The 18,766-nt window shown below is 47.4% G+C and overlaps 1 protein-coding gene across 1 annotated transcript; it reads left to right on the top strand.

Moving 5' to 3' along the window:
* Positions 1–3,889: 3,889 nt before the first annotated feature.
* On the top strand, positions 3,890–10,121 carry TRNP1 (TMF1 regulated nuclear protein 1). The gene is made up of 2 exons (XM_084816352.1): positions 3,890–3,908; positions 4,630–10,121. The coding sequence occupies exons 1-2, from the start codon at positions 3,890–3,892 to the stop codon at positions 5,496–5,498; spliced, it is 888 nt and encodes a 295-aa protein (XP_084672478.1). The 3' UTR covers positions 5,499–10,121.
* The last annotated feature ends 8,645 nt before the right edge of the window (positions 10,122–18,766 follow it).

The following is an 18,766-nucleotide window of genomic DNA, read 5'->3' as shown; positions in this document are numbered from 1 at the left end:
GGTGTGATCTTTTGAAGGAAATTCCCACAGTGCACTTCAGTGCAGTTGAGTACATGAGCCTGTGGGACAGAGAACCCCCAACACCCTCACCAAACTGGGGAGGAAGGAGGAAAGGAAAGGTTCCTCTTGTGCAAGCACCGAGTCATTACTGACCCCTAGAGGGACGCCGTTTTTCCTCAGCATTTTCCTGGCAGACTGTATAGTGGGGTGGTTTGCCATTGCCTTCCCCAGTCCTAACTACCTTTCCCCCAGCAAGCTGGGTACTCATTTTACCGACCTCAGAAGGATGGAGGGCTGAGTCGACCTGAGCCGGGTCCCTGAAAACCAGCTTCCGCTGGAATCGAACTCAGGTCGCGGGGAAGAGTTTTGGTTGCATTACAGCCACCTTACCACGCTGTGCCACACGGGGAGACCAAATCCCCAGTCACCCTGAAGATGATTGGGTGGCCTTGGACAGTGGTGGCTGGTGGCTCCAATATCAGTAGGGTGGTGAATCTGCTCTGGGTTTCAGTCAGAACCAGTCAGAAGCTTTGCACCTTGGATAGCTCCTTTGGAGTTCTGACTGAAACCCAGAGCGGATTCACTACCCCACTGGCATTGGAGCCACCAGCCTCCACTGACCTTGGGCCAACCTACCTCACAGAGGTGTTACAGGATAAAATGTGTGTGAGGGAGAATCACATACGCGGCTCTGAACTTCTTGGAAGAAGGGCAAGGTTATATATATATATATATATATAATCGTGCCTCGTTGAATCTACAAATTCCCTCCAGTCTTTGCAAGCTCTGGTCCCTGATTAGGGGACACAAGAGTGGTGAAAAATCTATCTTTCAAGCCAGCAAAATAATCCTTGCAAATGATGCGGTGTCTGTTTTTCCCTGTGCCTGTTCTGCACTATCTTACTGTGTGTGCCCGCAAAATGACTGCCTTTTGCTTTCAAACGTCAAGGGCTTCCTCATTCTTTCTGCGAGGATTAGGAAGGGAGAACACTTCCTTGAATCGCAACTATAAATCTCTTCGATGTAACCGCCCTTTCCCCCATCTTCCGTGAGCTTTGTTCTCCCTTTCCAAGGTTTCAGGATATCGGCTGAGGCTGACAACCTTTAAATAATTCAGCAGCAACGCCAAGCTGAGATCCAGAAATGGAGATGTTTGGAACAGAATTTCTGCAAGCAGTAAGTAGGGGCAACCGAGGGTACCCCCCCACACACAAAAGCATGTTGGATTTACAACACCAATGGCTAACATGTTTTCTTTCTTTGCATTGCTAAAAAATCATTGTGTAATCTGCTAGGATGAATTTTCATAAAACGAGCCTCTCCTTTTAAAGGTGAAGGTTTGGTGTCTGTGATGTGGGGTTTGAAGTGCAGTGGGGACACTGCAGCATCACTAGCTTTGGGAGGAACACACTTATAAAAGGCACCGCAAAATGCAACGAGATTTCTTCCCAAGGGAGACTTGGTGATTAAACCAAAATCACAAGGAATGTACAGAGATCCCAGTTGATCAACCATACGGATTACAGTAGATTTTCATTAATTAGCTAATCAACGGTCCACAAAAACCAAGACAGCCACACTGGTCCATGAGGGGGGGAAAATCCAAAATCCACAGTTGGGCAATACCTTCGATTCTTATCAACAGTACAATCCTATATATGTTTACTCAGAAGTAAGCCCCAATTGAATTCAGTGGGACTTACTCCCAGGTATATAGGATTGCAGCCTAAATCTGCATACATTTACATATGAATAAAAACAATAGTTTTGAAAAAAGCATGTTTATGGTGCAGCAGGCATCATTTTAGAAGGCATGCTCTCCTATGTGGAAGAAGGGGGGTGGGAATGCATCTTTTAAGATGGGGTCTGCCATCTGCAGTGTTTATTACTTAAGATAAAAATAATAAATGCTCTAGTCCTAAATTTTTTTATGATACTAATGTTCACAAAGTAGCATGTGAGCTTTAAATGTACACAGAATTCTTCGTCAGGCAGGCTGGATGTTTAAAAATAATTATAAGAGAAGGGCAGTATTTCTAGGAGAAGGCATGGTACAGAGCCCTGCTTCTCCTTTTCCTGGATAGTGCAAGCCTGCTGGGAAACAGGGGTCTCTTTGCATTCTTTTAATCTGTGGCACCTATTCAGCTATGATGAAACGTCAGAATGAGACAAGCTGGAAACTGTAACTAACAGCACACACCTTCACTGTAGCCCCACAAGTCCTCAAATCCAGTCTGTAAATTCAGTGTCCAGTTTGAACTGGCAGCAGCAAAAACATAATTTCATTTTTTTAAAGGAAAATATACACTCATCGGGTGGGCAACCAGTGCTGCCTTCTGTTTAGCTGGATACAATGAGCTGTAGCAATGACATTTGGTTGCCATGTAACTCTCTATCTTGTTCTGAGTGGGTCTGTGATTTCCTGCCAACCCATCCCACTTTAAGCCTTATTAATAAAGCCTTATGTAATCATGCTTTTGGCAGACACATTGCAGTATCAGGTGGAACATCTAGTGGAAGGATGCTGTATGTCAAAGAATGTGCAGGAAACCCACGTGTTTTTTTCCCCCTTGCGGGAAAGCAATGTGATTAGATCACTTGGAGAAGAACAGAATAACTTGGATCACTTTGGTATGGGGATAAAAAAAAAAACCCTAGAACATGTAATTGCTGTTAAGGATGAAGCCAACCAACAAACTGAGATTGGATTCAGCTTCCTTGGTAGGGGAAGTGACTCCTAAGCCCTCTCAGAACATGAGAAGAACCGTGGTGGATCAGACCAAGGGTCTATCTAGTCCAGCATTTTGTTCACACAGTGGCCACCTAGCTGCCTGTAGGAACCCACAAGTAAGACAAAAATGTGATAGCACCCTCCTGCTCATGTCCCCCAGCAACTGGCATACAAAGGCCCTACTTCCTCCAATACTGGTGCCGGTACCATTAGCCATCAGGACTAGTAGCCATTGATAGCCACCCAACATCACCCCAGGAGTGTGCCAAATATCCCATCACTTCTTTCCCTACTGTAAGCTGGGTCCCTGCCCAACATTACAGCCCATCCCAGTGCTAGTAAAAAATAACAATTAAAACCAACATTTTCCATAACAGCCAACATTTAACATAGGAAGAAAGGCAACACATGGAAGGATTTCGCCGTCACTGCACTCAAAATATGCTCAGTTCACAGTATTGTGGCTGCAGGTTGGGTATTTTGTGCTTGGTGCATCTGAGTGTTTTTAGAGCAGCGTTCTTAGCCTCTGTAGCACTCATCTCGACAGATGCAGGTGAACCACTGGTTTTCATCTGGGTAAGAAATCATGCGAATAAATATACACCTCTTTCTGGTAAGCACTGATCCCTCCTTTCTCACTGCGTCCTCTCCACTGGGCTGGTATTTTTCCGGCACAGATTGCTATAGAAACATCTCCTCTAGGAAGTTGCCAAGGTTTCATCCTCTCATGGGCTTCCTTCTCTGAACTCACACAGATGCTGTGACAGAGACGGATGGAGCTGGATCTTCAACCCTCTGATGAAGCTGACTCAAGCTTGCAGTAGCTTTTCCAGGGTGTGTGGCAAAGAGAGTCATTTGAAATAAATGATAAATAGTTGCTATTAATCATTGCCAAAAATAATAACAACAATAACACAAAGAATTATCTTTTTTCAGATCCATTGTTTTTATTCATATGGAAACGTATGTGCATTTACAGTGCAATCCTATGCAGGTTTACTCCCAGGTAAGTGAGTATAGGATTGCAGCCTCAATTGTTTAATTAATCAAGGAAAGCCCACATGATAAAATTTGATACTGCAGTTGGATGCATGATTACCCAGTCTTCAGTGGCACTTGCTTCTGGGAAATTGTGCTTAGGGTTGTATCCTAAGATTGATGAGCCCTAGGACAACCGGTACGGTTTGGGGGTAGGTTATTTGCCCCGACAAGCGTGTGTGGGTCAATAGGTAAAATCCAACCTAAGTCCTACATGGAGTAGAGTCATTGAAATGAATGAGACTTAAAGTCATGGCTAACTTAAACCCCATCCACTTCAATGGGACTACTCTAAGTAGGATTTATGTTGGATTTTCCCAATTGTGTGTCCACGACATGGAATTCCGGGTCCGAGGGTGTGCCGTTCAGCCTGTGTGTGCACCTTAACTAATGTCGCCTCTTTGCACATTTGCCAGCCCTGAGCTGTCCTGCATCCCTCCCTCGCTGGTCTCATGTACATCTTCGGGGAAGGTGCTAAATAAACCTCCGTGAAAGAGTAGTAAAGTGTGCCTTGAGGAACTGCGGCGCTGTGTTAAGAGTTTGGGGGAAGGCATCCGAAGAACAGAGCGACAATGTGGGTGGCCAGAAGCGCTTCAGGCAGGCAAGTTGTTGAGCGAGCTTGTTCTACAGAGGAAAGCTATGGACGTGTGCAAAAATGATGCAATAGCCGGACGAGAGGAGAGACCGCGGCCGGAGGGCGGCTGGGTCGGGAGAACGGATGAGCATCCGATCGAGCTAGGTGGATAGCGGGCGGGGATTAGTTGCCTGAGCGATACTCTCGCAGCTTCTGTGACTGGCTCAGGGCAGCATCTCTCAGCTCCCTGCTGCCAGCCCTCCCTCTCCGCCCGTCCCGTTATAAGAGCGCTCGGAGCCGTTCCCTACTGGCAGAAGGCAGAACAGACCGGGGGAGCGCCTGGCCTTCGCTGCAAAACCGAGCGGTGCCAGCGAGCCCGGGGGAGCTTCTTCCGCAAGCGCTGCTCCGCGGCCCCCGCAGCACGAACTTCCGGAGCACTTCCGCGAAGAGCCGGGGCTGGAGGGCTCCGCGCCCTGTCTAGCCCCGCGGGAGCGCAGCCCGACGCGCCCAGGGCGCACGGCCGACGGCATCTCCGCAGCGCAGCGCAGCGGCGCGGCCGGCCAAGGCTCCGAAGGGCGCGCCTGGATGCCCGGCTGCGGCGCCGCGCCCCCTGCCGGCGGGGCCATGGCGCCGCGTAGGTCGGAAGCCGGCCCGCCGGGGGAGGTGGCTGCCGCAGCGGCGAGCCGGGAGCTGGAGGCGCGCGGCGCGGGGTCCGCGTCGTCGTCGTCGTCGTTGCCCGCGGCGGTGCGGAGCGCGCTGGAGCTGGCAGAAGCCCGCCGGCGGCTGCTGGAGGCGGAAGGCCGACGGCAGCTGGTGTCGGAGCTGGAGAGCCGCGTCCAGCAGCTGCACCGCGTCTTCGTCGCGGCCGAGCTGCGCATGGCCACCCGCGCCGAGAGCCTGGGCCGCCTGGGCAGCGGCGTGGCGCAGGCCGAGCTCCACCTGTCGGCGCACGGGCAGCGCCTGAAGAAGACCCTGCGACGGTACAAGAAGGCCCGGCCGCCGGCCCTGCTGGCCTCGGCGCTGGGACTGGGCAGCTGCGTGCCCTGGGCGGCGTGCCGCATGCGCCGCGGCCGAGGGGGCGCCGCGGAGCCGCCGGAGTCCCCTTTCAAGAGGAGTCTCCAGGGCGCAGCGGCTTCATCGGCCCAGCGGCCTTAGAAGGGCGGGGCAAGGCGAGGGCAGCCTGCGCCGCGGGAAGGATGGAAGGCAGCTGCGCCCCTTGTCCAACGCCCTGGCCGAGGGGAACGGCGCCCGCTACCAGGAGCGCGGGACGCGTCCTCACGGCCTTGGAGGAGGGGCGGGGGGGGCATTTGCCGGCTCCCAGGGGCAAGAGGGACGGGTGCCCCCGCCAGTGGCAGCCCCTCTCCCCTCCCTTCCCGACTGCTCGTGCCCAGCGAGGCCTCTTTGAGTCCTCCACCAGCGGTAGAATGTCAGCGCCCCCTGCGCCACCTTTGGAGACCTCTGATTCTCATGACCATCTCATGCAGTGATACCTGGCAGCACGGGGGTGGGAGCGGCACACTTAGTTTCTTTGAACCCCAGCTTTTAACATTCGAAAGACTGAAACATTTCTAACCATCCGAGTCTGCGCCAATATAATATGAAGCCTCTGATGCATTCTCCAGCTGAGAAGGGAGCCTTATAAATAATTTAGATATCAGTAAAGTGTTCTAATCATCAATAATTAGCAGTAGAGGTCCAGAATTAAAAGGTGATCTTAAAATGTAGCTATTACATATTTCACATCTAAATCAAAACATAAATATTTACAGTATTTTAAAGTGCACAATCTAAACAACCCATGTGCTGTTCTTTTGAACTGAGTTCAAATTATTCTTTAATTGCAACTCAATTTAAATGTATCAGTTCATATCCATATAAATATCTAACCTTCAAAAACTGAATAAATGGTCCCCAATTGTCATTAAAATGTCCCATTTAAATTTTTTTCCATCTGGCTATTTAATATATTCAATAATCCTAACCATTTTACAATATTCCATATTTTTGCTAACTTTAATTTTAATGTCCTCTGATTACTTCTCCATTTTTATGGCAGTTAAAAGATTCCAGGTCAATTTGTAATGTTAACATAACCTTTAACATAATCTAAACATAGTATGAGAAGGTTTAAAGGTTTCATATACCCTGAGATCAATAGTTAATCTTTCCCCAGAATAACACCATACAGCTCTATGGCGACTTGTCAGCCATGGTAACTTCTGGCTAGCTGGTTGTCAGAAATATGGCTCAGAATGAGCCATGGGACAGCTGTTGGTTTGTTGCCCCCCTGGTCCAATTGGTGAGGCTTTGAAGGCAATATGGAGCTGGCTTTTCCTGGGACTGCTATAGGGTGAGATGATTGTGGGAATCAACACAAGGAGGTTTGCCTTAGGAAGCAAAGTTGCACCACCTGCTCCTGGCAATTGAGTCTGGCCCATTTGCCATCGGCAGGGCAATCGTGACCTTTGGCAATGCCCATTATGTTTGGGGCCTTCAAACAGTGCACTGTAGCGGAGATCCTGGGCAAAATGAGTAGTCATGTGTCTTGTGGCAGCCCTTAGGGGAGCGGAGGCAGGAAGATCTGTGTCAGTCAGTTCATAGACAATGAGAAAAGTGCCGATTTGTTCTGCAGAAGCTCATCTTCTCAAGTCCAAGCATATGTGCCTCCTGGTCTGTGAGAACTTCCGGTTTCTTCAGAACCTGGAAATGTTTCAGCCTGCATAATTCTTAAGCCAGCCAATTTTCCTGTGACATGACATTGCCCCTCTTAAACTCTGGTTAAATCTTTGGAGCTTTGAATAATGTTCTGTCCATCAGAAGGGGAAGACCAAGCCATGTTGGGGTCTGCTTTTTTGTTGAGAGTGGCTTCCAAGTTATCTGCCAAAGATTCAAACTCAAAGTCACTCGGCTGGCTAGAGGACTTTGTGATGTGGAGGGCTAGGTTTACCCAAATGTTGGTACCTGCCGGACAGGCTTTGGCATTCACAAGAGACTCCCCTGCCAGCTATTCCTTGAGACAGGCTCTTCTATCCCAGCAGGCTGCCGGCCATGCTTGTCTTCCGATCTCCTTCTCGCCCACATCAGCCACAGGGAACTGGATCTGAGCGAACTGCCTTAATTTGCCCTTGTACAGATGAACGCTTCTGTTATCTACCAGGGGAAAATGGCTAAGGAACTGCAACCAAGCCAAGAGGTACTCTGAATGGCTCCTTCCTGCTCTTTTGGACAATGCCTATAGGGGCGGACTAAGAAGGAACTTTTCTTCTGGTGATTGTATTATTTTCCATAACCTGATGCATAGCACATACTGACCTGAGTTGGGGTTGGTGGATTTCTGCTGTCCTGAATGTACAGGGTCCAGCACTCAGAAGCAATGCTATTTCTCATGTTGAGAATATGTCCTGGTTATAGGGGGCAATTCATCGGAGTGTAATGACACACCAGGTCTAACTTCTGCTCCCTGCCAGTTAGCAGATGGGGACTTTTGAAGGTACCTTTAAATAGCACTTTTAATGTAGATGGTGACATTTCTTTGCCATTTGAGTTTCATAGGGTAGTTGTTTGGGGTACAATATCCAGTGGATGTTGTGTGCCCTTGATCCTTTGCATCCAACTGGCAATAAAGACTTCTAATCTCTGTACCTAAGTGATAGTTCCACTTTAAGCCACTTCACTGAGGGATTGCATTGAATCACATTTCAAAGCATAGGTCAGCGGAGTCTGAAATAAAGCCATAGTAGGTTTCTGTTAGGGCTGTGTGTTTAGAATTCCACACTAAAATCCCCACTAATGATATAACAGAAATACATTGTACAGACTAAGCAATATTGGACAATGTCACATAACATTCTAATTGCAAAAGTAACTAGAGATTTTCTTATAGAATTTGGATTGATGCTGCATCCAGAAGGATAACCGCATTCATCTTTTGTGGCAAACACAATGAAGAGTCATGTAGCACCTTAAATAGTAAAAAAAAAAACTGATTTGCAGGAATTGGACTGGTGGAGAAGAAAGACACATGAGGCAGTGGGAGATAGTGGGTGTCAGGGGAAGATAGAGAAGCCCTGAAGATGCATAAGTGACACCCCCTGCAAAACTGTGTGCCTAACCCAGAGAAACCATTTGCATTGGCTAGTAGTCAGGGCTCACAGTTTTTAAACTTGCAACCAAGAGGGCTAGAAACTTCCTTAAGATAATAAAGAGATTGCGGAGACTTCAGGATTTTAATAAAGCCACCAGATTGAATTCAATGTTATCATAACCATTAGGATAGCAAGAGGTTATTTGAGCCATTGATGCCTACAGCTGAAACAATTTTGGGGATGGGGTGGAGAAGGGATGTTAATACACTATCAGATTTGAACACAACTCTCAAGACTTTGCCATGCACGTTTTGGGATTGATGCGCTTATTAAATAGTAAGTGAATCTTGACTTTTTGGGACACTATTTGAGTTTCAACCCTTCCATTTTAAAACTCATATCAGGGTTTTTTGTTCTTGAACACCAAATGTTTTGCAAATTACAATTCTCTAGTATTCTAAAGCCATGTTCCTGGTGTCAGAAGAGTGAGTAGTTGGTGATCTTGAACATCATTTGCATAGAATCCTAATACTTTTAAGTAAGATTAGAGATAAGTTTTAAGGAGAAACTGCCACTCTTTAGTCTTAAATTCTGAATTGGCAAAATTCACAGAATGTCAACTGTATGTGATGTTTTTCTCTCAGCTCTGTTAGCAACCCAGTATACAATCTAGTACACTAAGGTCCTGCTGAAATTTGTGTGGCCAAGCTTGCGATCTTTTTCCTGGCTCTGTTCTTGTGCCTTTACAGCAGCCTGACTTACAGAAATGTAACAGAGGACCTTTCTGCCTTGTCATGCTGTTGTTGTTAAAGGTAGAGGAGCTGGGCCAGGAAAAAAGGTGGCAACTCTAAATAGGGCTTAAATGCAACTCAGTAGCTGTAAGGATGATGACATTGAAACACATGGCATGAAGAGTGACCATTATCTGAATAAGCAACACTCAACCTCTCCTCTGGAACATACAATACAATCGCCTAACAAAGCAATCCTATACATGTCTACTCAGAAGTAAGCCCTGCTGAGTTTAACGTGGATCAGTCCCAGGTAGATGGGTATCGCATTGCACCCTGAAAGTGGGTGCAAATTGCCAAACCTTTGAATAACCAGCAGCTTGGGTAAACAGCTTCGTTTTTAACAGAGTTGCATTGATAGAACAAAGCAAATTTGGATAAATGAGGTTTTGGTAAGGTGTGTGTGTAATTGCACTTTGGGAGAGAAGATCAGTACTGGCTCTGATCCAACTCTTGCAATATTCCCGTTCCCGTATGGCTGAACACAATCCATTACAAGAATGTCAAAGACAGGAAGGTTTATAAAGGTGTTGATTTTTTTTCCTGCTCTAATTTCCTTTGGCATAAGGAGGGACTCTTGTTAATTACTTTACCCCTACCAGGAGAGGATATGTTCACTTGTTTTTCTCATCCTTTTAAAGGAATTTGAAGGTAACTGCGGACATGTGTAGATGTTAAAAAATATATATATAGACAAACAGATTGACAGCGGTTTCATGGAAGTACAAAGACTCCCTTAAGCGTGGATGAGAGAGAGATGGTCTGTTATGTAATCTTTGCCTCCCTTGTGTTTCTGATGGATGAGAGCTTCCCTGCTTGATGCAGCACTACGGCTCTGGTGGAATGAATGTACACAGGAAGGGAGCACATGGTTTACACCTAAATAAACATTTTGTTCATTGCATATCAGGTGTGTTTTGAGGGCTGTTGCATGATGTGGGGCAAAAAAGACGAGATGGCCAAGCAAATATCTTTATTCTTTAGAAAAATGCTAAAATCCATATCTGTGTAATACTTTTATAAGTCCAAGAACAAAGGGCACAGAATACTGTGCAAGCTTTTGAGTTCTTCACAACTCTTCATCAGGCAAGATGGTAAACAAAGCAAAACAACAACAACAGGGTGGTGGTGGAAGAAAAGTGGCTGATTAAAGTGGCTGGAAGTTTGAAAGAAAGTTGTGGGTGCTCTCACAAAATGGCTGCTCTGGGGGTGGGGCTTGCTCATTCATATAATATCAGGATTTGTTGTTGTTGTTCAGTCGTTCAGTCATGTCCGACTCTTCATGACCCCATGGACCATAGCACACCAGGCCTTCCTGTCCTGCGCTCTCTCCCGGAGCGTGCTCAAATCCATATTCATTGCATCAGTGATGCTATCTAGCCATCTCATCCTCTGCCGTCCCCTTCTCCTTTTGCCTTCAGTCTTGCCCAACATCGGGGTCTTTTCCAGTGACTTTTCTCTTCGCATTAGGTGGCCAAAATATTTGAGCTTCAGCTTCAGTAGCTGTCCTTCCAATGAGCAGTCAGGGTTGATTTGCTTTAGGATGGACTGATTTGACCTCCTTGCAGTCCAGGGGACTTGTAAGTCTTCTCCAGCACCACAGTTGGAAAGCATCAATTCTTCGGCGCTCAGCCTTATAGTCCAGCTCTCACAGCCATACGTTGCTACTGGGAAAACCATAGCTTTGATTATACGGAACTTTGTTGGCAAGGTGATGTCTCTGCTTCTTACTGTGCTGTCTAGGTTTGCCATAGCTTTCCTCCCAAGGAGCAAGCGTCTTTTAATTTCATGGCTACAGTCACCATCTGCAATGATCTTGGAGCCCAAGAAAATAAAATCTGTCACTGCTTCCATTTCTTCCCCTTCTATATGCCAGGAAGTGATGGGGCCAGATGCCATGATCTTCGTTTTTTTAATGTTGAGTTTCAAACCAGCTTTTGCACTCTCCTCTTTCACCCTCAACAAGAGGCTCTTTAGATCCTCTTCGCTTTCTGCCATTAGGGTGGTATGGTCTGCGTATCTGAGGTTGTTGATAATTCTCCCGGCAATCTTAATTCTGACCTGTGATTCGTCCAACCTGGCGATAGCCAGTCACAAAACACTCATCTCCCAGAAGGCAAACTGGTGAGATTAAAAGAAAAGTCACTTGCATAAAAAACTAAGTACAGAGGTTGGGTCTGATCTCCAAAGCACAAAACTACTCTTTTGAACCCAAATAAACATGGTGTTGGAGGGCAGCTCTTCACTTTGCAACATGCCAGCGCCTCAGTTAAAAAGCTTAAATAATAACAGCCTGGAGGGGCGGGGGCTTGGTGGGCACCAAGACAAATGTCTCTGGGCACATTGGTGCCCACGGGCAACATGTTGGAGATCCCAGTTTTAGCAGGTACCGAGATGGGTTTCTGCTTACACCTGAGACCCTCCCAGGGGTTGTTGGGAAGAAGAAACAAACAATGACAGATCACCACTTTTGAAAACATAAAATCCAGCTGTTGGCTCAAATCTGCGCCTTCCTTAGGCAAAATATGCTGATTCCTTCGTAGGTGGAAACAGAAGAGAGAAACTAGACAGTTTTTACTGTTGACAGAGCTGGAGATAATTTCAGGTGGTTTACTAGGTAAAAAGAAGTAAATGCAAGTGAAATTGGAGTGATGCTTTCTCCCACTCTAAAGCTGTAATCCTATATGGATGTACCTGGGCATATTATTATTTACATTTCTACACCACTCCATAGCTGGAGCTCTCTGGGTGGTTTACAAAGATTAAAAACCATTAAAAATACAACATACAAAGTTTAAAAACAATTTACATAAAAAAGACACAGACAGACATCAGGTACATAGACAATGTATGTCTAAAACAACTTTAAGCAATCGACCATGACCATAAGACCTAATTAAACTCATTGTATGCTGCCAAATGCCTGAGAAAAGAGAAGGGTCTTGACCTGGTGCCAAAAAGGTAATGTTGGTACCAGGCGGGCCTTGTTGAGATCATTCCATAATTGGGGTGCCTCCACCAAGAAGGCCTTCTCCCTTGTTGCAGTCTTCAGAGCTTCCCTTGGAGGAGGAACCCAGAGGAGTACTTTAGATGCTGAGTGTAGTGTACATGTAGGTTCGTGTCAGAAGAACTACTCTGTCAGGTATTGTGGTCCCAAGCCGTGTAAGGCTTTATAGGTTAAAACCAGCACCTTGAATTGGACTTGGAAGCATACAGGCAGCCAGTACCAGCAGGCCAGAATCGGTCTTATGTGTTTGGACTTTCTAGTCTCTGCTGCCAATCTGGCCACTGCATTTTTGCACTCCCACACTAAGGCTACAATCGTATATAGATATACCTGGGAATAAGCTCTATTGAACTTAGTGAAGTTTTCTTCTGACTGAATTGATACGTTGGCATCATGCCGCTGTGATCATGGGAATCCTGAATAGCATCATTGAAAATACATAGTGCTTCTCAAGGAGGGAAAGAAAGGCACATGATACTATGTGAGAGAGACTTGCTGGTTTATGGGGACACAGATATTTGTAGGTAAGGCAGTGATGAATGTTTGAAGTGGTCTGAGAAACTGGTAAGCAAATAGGGGTACAATAGGAGATGAATCAAGTTAACCAAGTGAGAATTAAAAGGTAAAGGGAATATAAACAAAACCCAACAATCCTCAACATGCTGACAGCTGCAGTGGTAAAGATGTATAGATCAGCCTTCCCCTGGCCTGGTACCCCCCAGATGTGCTGGACTACAACTTCCATTGGGCATCCTGGCTGGGGATGATGGGACTTGTAGTCCAATAGATCTGGGCAGTGCCAGGTTGAGGGTGATGTATACAATATCCATCTGGAAACTGGAGCATCAAATGTGAATGCTAAACATTAGCTGGGGCACTAAACATGAATGCAACACAGAAAAGAAAGGGGAGCCTTTTTTTCTTTTTTAAGTGCGAGATTTATCCAGATTCTAAGAAGCATGACCCATAAGTCGTAGTGACCAAACTGGAAGGAACTGTGCTGTCAAAAATGGTTAAACAGCTCTGTGTGCATGTGCGTATCTGATGAGGGGTGCAGCAGTGATGGCTCCAGGTGTTTGAGGGCCCTTGGGCAAGAGACCTGCAATGGGCCCCCTCCCTCAGGGAGTCTGCCCTTTCTTTGCCACTGTCACCAGCTGCTCCAGCTCCTCTTCGTTATTACTACCGCTTGCTTGCTTGACAGGAAGAAAGCCAGCGAGCAAGCAGGCTGTGGCATCTCTGCTTCTCCTCACCTCCACCATTGCCTGGGCCAGAGCAAGAGGCGGGTGAACAAGCAGCTTGTGATGGTGAAGAGGTGAAGCACATCCAGGAGGCTCTTGTCAGTGGGGCCCTGCTGGGCTGTGGGCCCTCGGCAGATGCCCAGCCATGCCTACCCTTGATGCTGGCCCTCTGCTGTGGTACAGGGCAAGGGGGCAATTCCTTTACGAATGCAATGTTTTCCCTGACTATTATTGCCCCACGAGGCTGCTATTTGACCAATGGGGAAGAACATGCAGGTTGTGGAAGGCAATTTAAGTTGGGAAAACAATAGAGGGAGAAAGGATTAAAGTTCCAGCACCACAGCCCTGATGCACTCTCTCTCCCCTCCCCAACTGTTTTTTTAACTTCTTTAAGACACAGGTCTCCTGAGGTCATGTCAATTATATCATTATAGTTGCATCCTGCTTTTCCTTCACCACGGAACTGAAGGCAGTATTTAAAGAGTTCTCGGGCAGTCTCCCATCCAGGCACTGGCCAGGCCCAAACCTACTTGCTCAGCTCCAGCACAGTTGCTGCATTCTGTACCTTTAACTTAAAGACTTTAAGGCAGGGATTCACAACTCATGCCCCCCAGACGCCTGTTGTGCGGCTCCCATGCCCATCCCAAGCCCCCTGCCCCCAGCAGCCCCAAAGCAGCCAGTGTTGCTGAGCCCGTTTCTATGCTGCTACAGGATCCCTCGCCAACAACAGGTGCAGCCCTCGGGGCCAAAAAGGTTGTGCTTCCCTGCTTAAAGGTATGGCTGCTTACTGTATTGCAGGGATTTTGTGGTTGATTTTTGGTCAAGGGACAAAATTCTTCACAAAATGGGATCAAACACAGTGCTGGAAAAGACACCAAAAGACAGCTGCATGGGTTTTGAAAAAAAGGATCTTAGGGAACAAATGTACTCTTTTATTTTAATTTAATTTAATTTAAATTAATTTAAATTTATTTATTTATTTATAAACTGCTTTGGGAAAAATTGTGGATGCTCCTGCAATTGTCAAAACTGGACAACCCCTCCCCCCATGTGATGTATTTAGAAAAGTCTCTGTGCAATACCCAGCAACAGACGCACTATGAATCCCGTTCCTGGTGACTTTTCCTACTGCTGCTGTGTCATGATGTGCAAACGCTCTGCGTCCCAGTGCTGGCGCAACTCCTGTGATAGGCCCTATCTGCTGCTGACTCATGCCTTCTGCTTTTATTCTCTCTGATGACTGAAAAGCTGGTTTCTTCCAAATGCCTTCTGCTCCAGACTTTGCTATACTTTGCTGAGTGACATACTGCAGTTGGATTTACCTGCAGGATGTCAGCCCTGGGCACTGATCAGAACCCCAAAAGGGGATGCATCTCGAATAAAGTCCAAGGAGAGCCAGTCGAAGGTGAGGAATCGATCACCACAAGGATTGACAGTTCCAGAAGGTGAACTTGGATGGTGCAGCAGCCTTCAGCCTTTTCAGACTAGGGTCCATCTCTAGCACCCACAGCACAAAGCATCAGATCCAGAACTTTTGGAATAAAAAAAGTCTGGCACCTGGAGGTAGAGCCTGCATATTCGCAAAGGGAAAACCCATTGAAATGCTTTGTTCATAAGGCAGGCGTGGGCAACGTGTGGTGCCCCAGATGCAGTGGAGGCTGGTGGTGCCGATGTCGGTGGGGTGGTGAATCCCCTCTGGGTTTGAATCAGAACTAGTCAGAACTCTAAAGGAGCTATCCAAGGTGCTTTGCTATTCAAGGTGTGAAGCACCCTGGATAGCTCCTTTAGCATTCTGACTGGTTCTGACTAAAACCCGGAGTGGATTCACCACCCCACTGACATCGGAACCACCAGCCTCCACTGCAACTGCACATGCTAGTAGACCCCTCCCCACACTTACAACCCAATCCAGGCTACAACTGGGTCACAATCAGAAACACCCCACCCTACCCTATTACCTGTACCGCTGCTGGAGTTTGCACATTTCTAAGAAACAAGAACATCTGTTGGGATGCTCTAGTCTGGATTTCCAGCATTGGGAAGGAAGCTGAACTAGATGGGCTACTCTACGATTAGGTAGCAGGTAATGGAAAGATTCTTCCCTGCCTGAGACCCTTCAGAGATGCTGCCAGTCAGAGCAGAAATGTACTGGGCTAGATGGACAGAGACCGCCTGGGAATCAGGCTTCCTGCATTGAGCAGGGGGTTGGACGTCATGGTCTTGTAGGCCCCTTCCAGCCCTATGAGTCTATGTCTATGTCAGGAAGTCTGACCTGGTATAACACAGCTTCCTGTGTCTGTTCTCCTTTCCTAGCCTCCTGACCATCAGGGCCGGCCCTACCATTAGGCAGATGAAGCAAGGCCTCAGGTGGCAGATACTGGTGGGGGTGGGAGGAAGCAGTGGCAGCCCCCAAACAATTTCTCCTGAGCCCCCCGGCCATTCCCCTCTATTGGAGGATGGAGCTGTGTGTACCACACACTCCTAGAAACCCAGGAAGCTGCCTGATACCGAGTCAGACCGTTGGTCCATCTAGTTCAGTATTGTCGACACTGACTGGTAGCGGCTCTCCAGGGTTCCAGGCAGGATTCCTTCCTAGCCCTACCTGGAGATGCTGGGGACTGAACCTGGGACCTTCTGCATGCCAAGCAAGTATTCTACTGTTGAGCCACGGTCCCACCCATAAACTCGGTCTTGCAACACCTCCCCCCCCAAGGTATCCTGCTGCACCTTGGGGTGGTGGAAGATGCTGTCCTGTCATCAGTGTTGAAATAAGATTCAAGTCCAGCTCTGGCTTCTGGATGTGGAATGGGGAGGGGGAATATTTTGTCCTTTGTCTCAGGCAGTCTTGGGCCTGCTCCGGTGATCTTCAAAAATCAGGGTGCGCTCAGGAAGAGGAGGAGAGAAGAGCTGCTGCCCTAATCTCATCCAGGTCCCTATTGGCCAAATACAGAGTGGAGAGGATGATTTTAATAGCAGCTTAGGGGGCTCAGATAGGAGAAGGAACACATTATCTCCCAGAGGGTTTCAGTTAATGTTATGAAATGCACAGCTTGGCCTTAAATCCTTTCATTTCACCCCCACCCTCCCGATGAGCTGTTATTTGCAAATCAGCTTTTGACCCCTATTATAGAAAAATCCGCTTAAAAAGAATGGTAGATAAAAAAGAAAAGAAACCCACTCTCTCAGTTAAAAGCGCACAGACTAAAATAAGGGAGATTTACCTCCCCTCCCCTGACAAAGACCCCTTTGAAATATGCCTTGATCCAGTGCATTTATGATCTCTTAAGGGTTTGCAATTTTGCCCTGCTCCAGGGAGATGAAAGCGTCTTATGCACATTCATGAACTGATACTCCAAGGTTAGATATTTGCGTTGGTGTATATCTGTTTGCTACACCAGCCTAATCTCAAGCGTTTTTCTCCATCTCCCATAATAGCAGACTGTGGGGACATCCCATGAAGCTCACTGATGGGAGGTTCAGCACCTAGTCATACCATGGATTTCACTACCAGAAGATGTAGCGATGGCCACCAACTTGGATGGCTTTAAAAGGGGGTTAGACAAATTCCTGGAGGAGAAGGCTACTAGTCCTGATGGCTATGCTACCTCCAGGTTCAGCAGTATGTCTGTGTACATCAGTTGCTGGGGAACATGGGCGGGAGGGTGCTGTTGCACTCATGTTCCACTTGTGGGTTCCCAGTTGACAGGCGGTTGGCCACTGTGTGAACAGAATGCTGGACTAGACAGACCCTTGGTCTGATCCAGCAGGGATCTTCTGTTCTTCTCTTCTTCTCTCAATGCATTCCTATGCTAGCTCAGCTCCCCATACAATCAGGCCATTAGGGTCTCAGCCTGAAAACACTTGGTTCAAAGTGAACCCTGCTGACATAGGAAGCTGCCTTATCCTGAACTGGACCAGTGGTCCTTCTAGTCCAGTATTGTTCACACTGACTGGCAGCAGCTCTCTAAGGCCAGTTGGCAACTTTAATTGAGAAATGTAAATCATCCCATGATGTTGTGGTCATCAAGTGATGAAGAACACACAATGCATGAATCATTTCTTAATAACCATGAGTTTCTTTAGGCGAGTAGAGCAAAGCAGGACATCTCTCTGACCTGCTCGGCAAGTTCAGGGTGCGGCTACAGCTTTTGCAGCTGTAACTAGTGGTTTTCTGGGATATAGAAGGGGAAGAAATGGAAGCAGTGACAGATTTTACTTTCTTGGGCTCCAAGATCACCGCAGATGGTGACTGTAGCCATGAAATTCAAAGACGCTTGCTCCTTGAGAGGAAAGCTATGGCACACCTAGACAGCATAGTAAGAAGCAGAGACATCACCTTGCCGACAAAGGTCCGCATAATCAAAGCCATGGTTTTCCCAGTAGTAACGTATGGCTGTGAGAGCTGGACTATAAGGAAGGCTGAGCGCTGAAGAATTGATGCCTTTGAACTGTGGTGCTGGAGAAGACTCTTATGAGTCCCCTGGACTGCAAGGAGGTCAAATCAGTCAATCCTAAAGGAAATCAACCCTGAGTGCTCATTGGAAGGACAGATACTGAAGCTGAAGCTCAAATATTTTGGCCACCTAATGCGAAGAGAAAAGTCACTGGAAAAGACCCTGATGCTGGGAAAGATTGAAGGCAAAAGGAGAAGGGGATAGCAGAGGATGAGATAGCTAGATAGCCTCACCGATGCAATGAACATGAACTTCAGCACACTCCGGGAGAGGGCGGAGGACAGGAAGGCCTGGCATGCTATGGTCCATGGGGTCACGAAGAGTCAGACATGACTTAACGACTGAACAACAACAACTAGTGGTTACAGGGTGATAGCTGAAGAGAATGCATCAGACCGGGCTGTTGGGTATACACAGCCCAGGCCATTTGAAGGAACAGCTCCATACCGCTGGCATTTATGTCATTTCTTTATATAATGTACATCCTGCCCTTTTCCCAAGAAACTCAGAGCAGACTATATAGTCCTCCGCCCCCACCCCTCCGCACCCATACTCATTATATCCTCACAACAGCCCTGTGAGGTAGCTTAGGCTGAAAGAGAATGTGCGTGTGTCAAGGTTCCACCATTGACCTGGATCCCTGAGCAGCTCCTTAAGGCTTCCTTGCCCCCTTAAGAGCCCCACCTTCCTTCTTTTGCCTTCCCCTTTCCAATAATGTGGGGATCCACCCGAGAGTTCCCTGGGACTGGGGACTCTGGCCTCCTCCATCAGCCAGGGAACCAAGGGCCACTGGGGGGGCTGCACGTCCTGCCTCCCGGGGAGAAGATCACCACACGAGGAGACCCACT

The sequence above is a fragment of the Heloderma suspectum genome, chromosome 10, assembly GCF_057233095.1.
Source record: "Heloderma suspectum isolate Gila_16-S chromosome 10, 16-S_ref, whole genome shotgun sequence".
NCBI classification, from domain to species: Eukaryota; Metazoa; Chordata; class Lepidosauria; order Squamata; family Helodermatidae; genus Heloderma; species Heloderma suspectum.
Note: the sequence above shows the minus strand (reverse complement) of the source record. Positions and strands in the feature narration are given on the sequence as shown.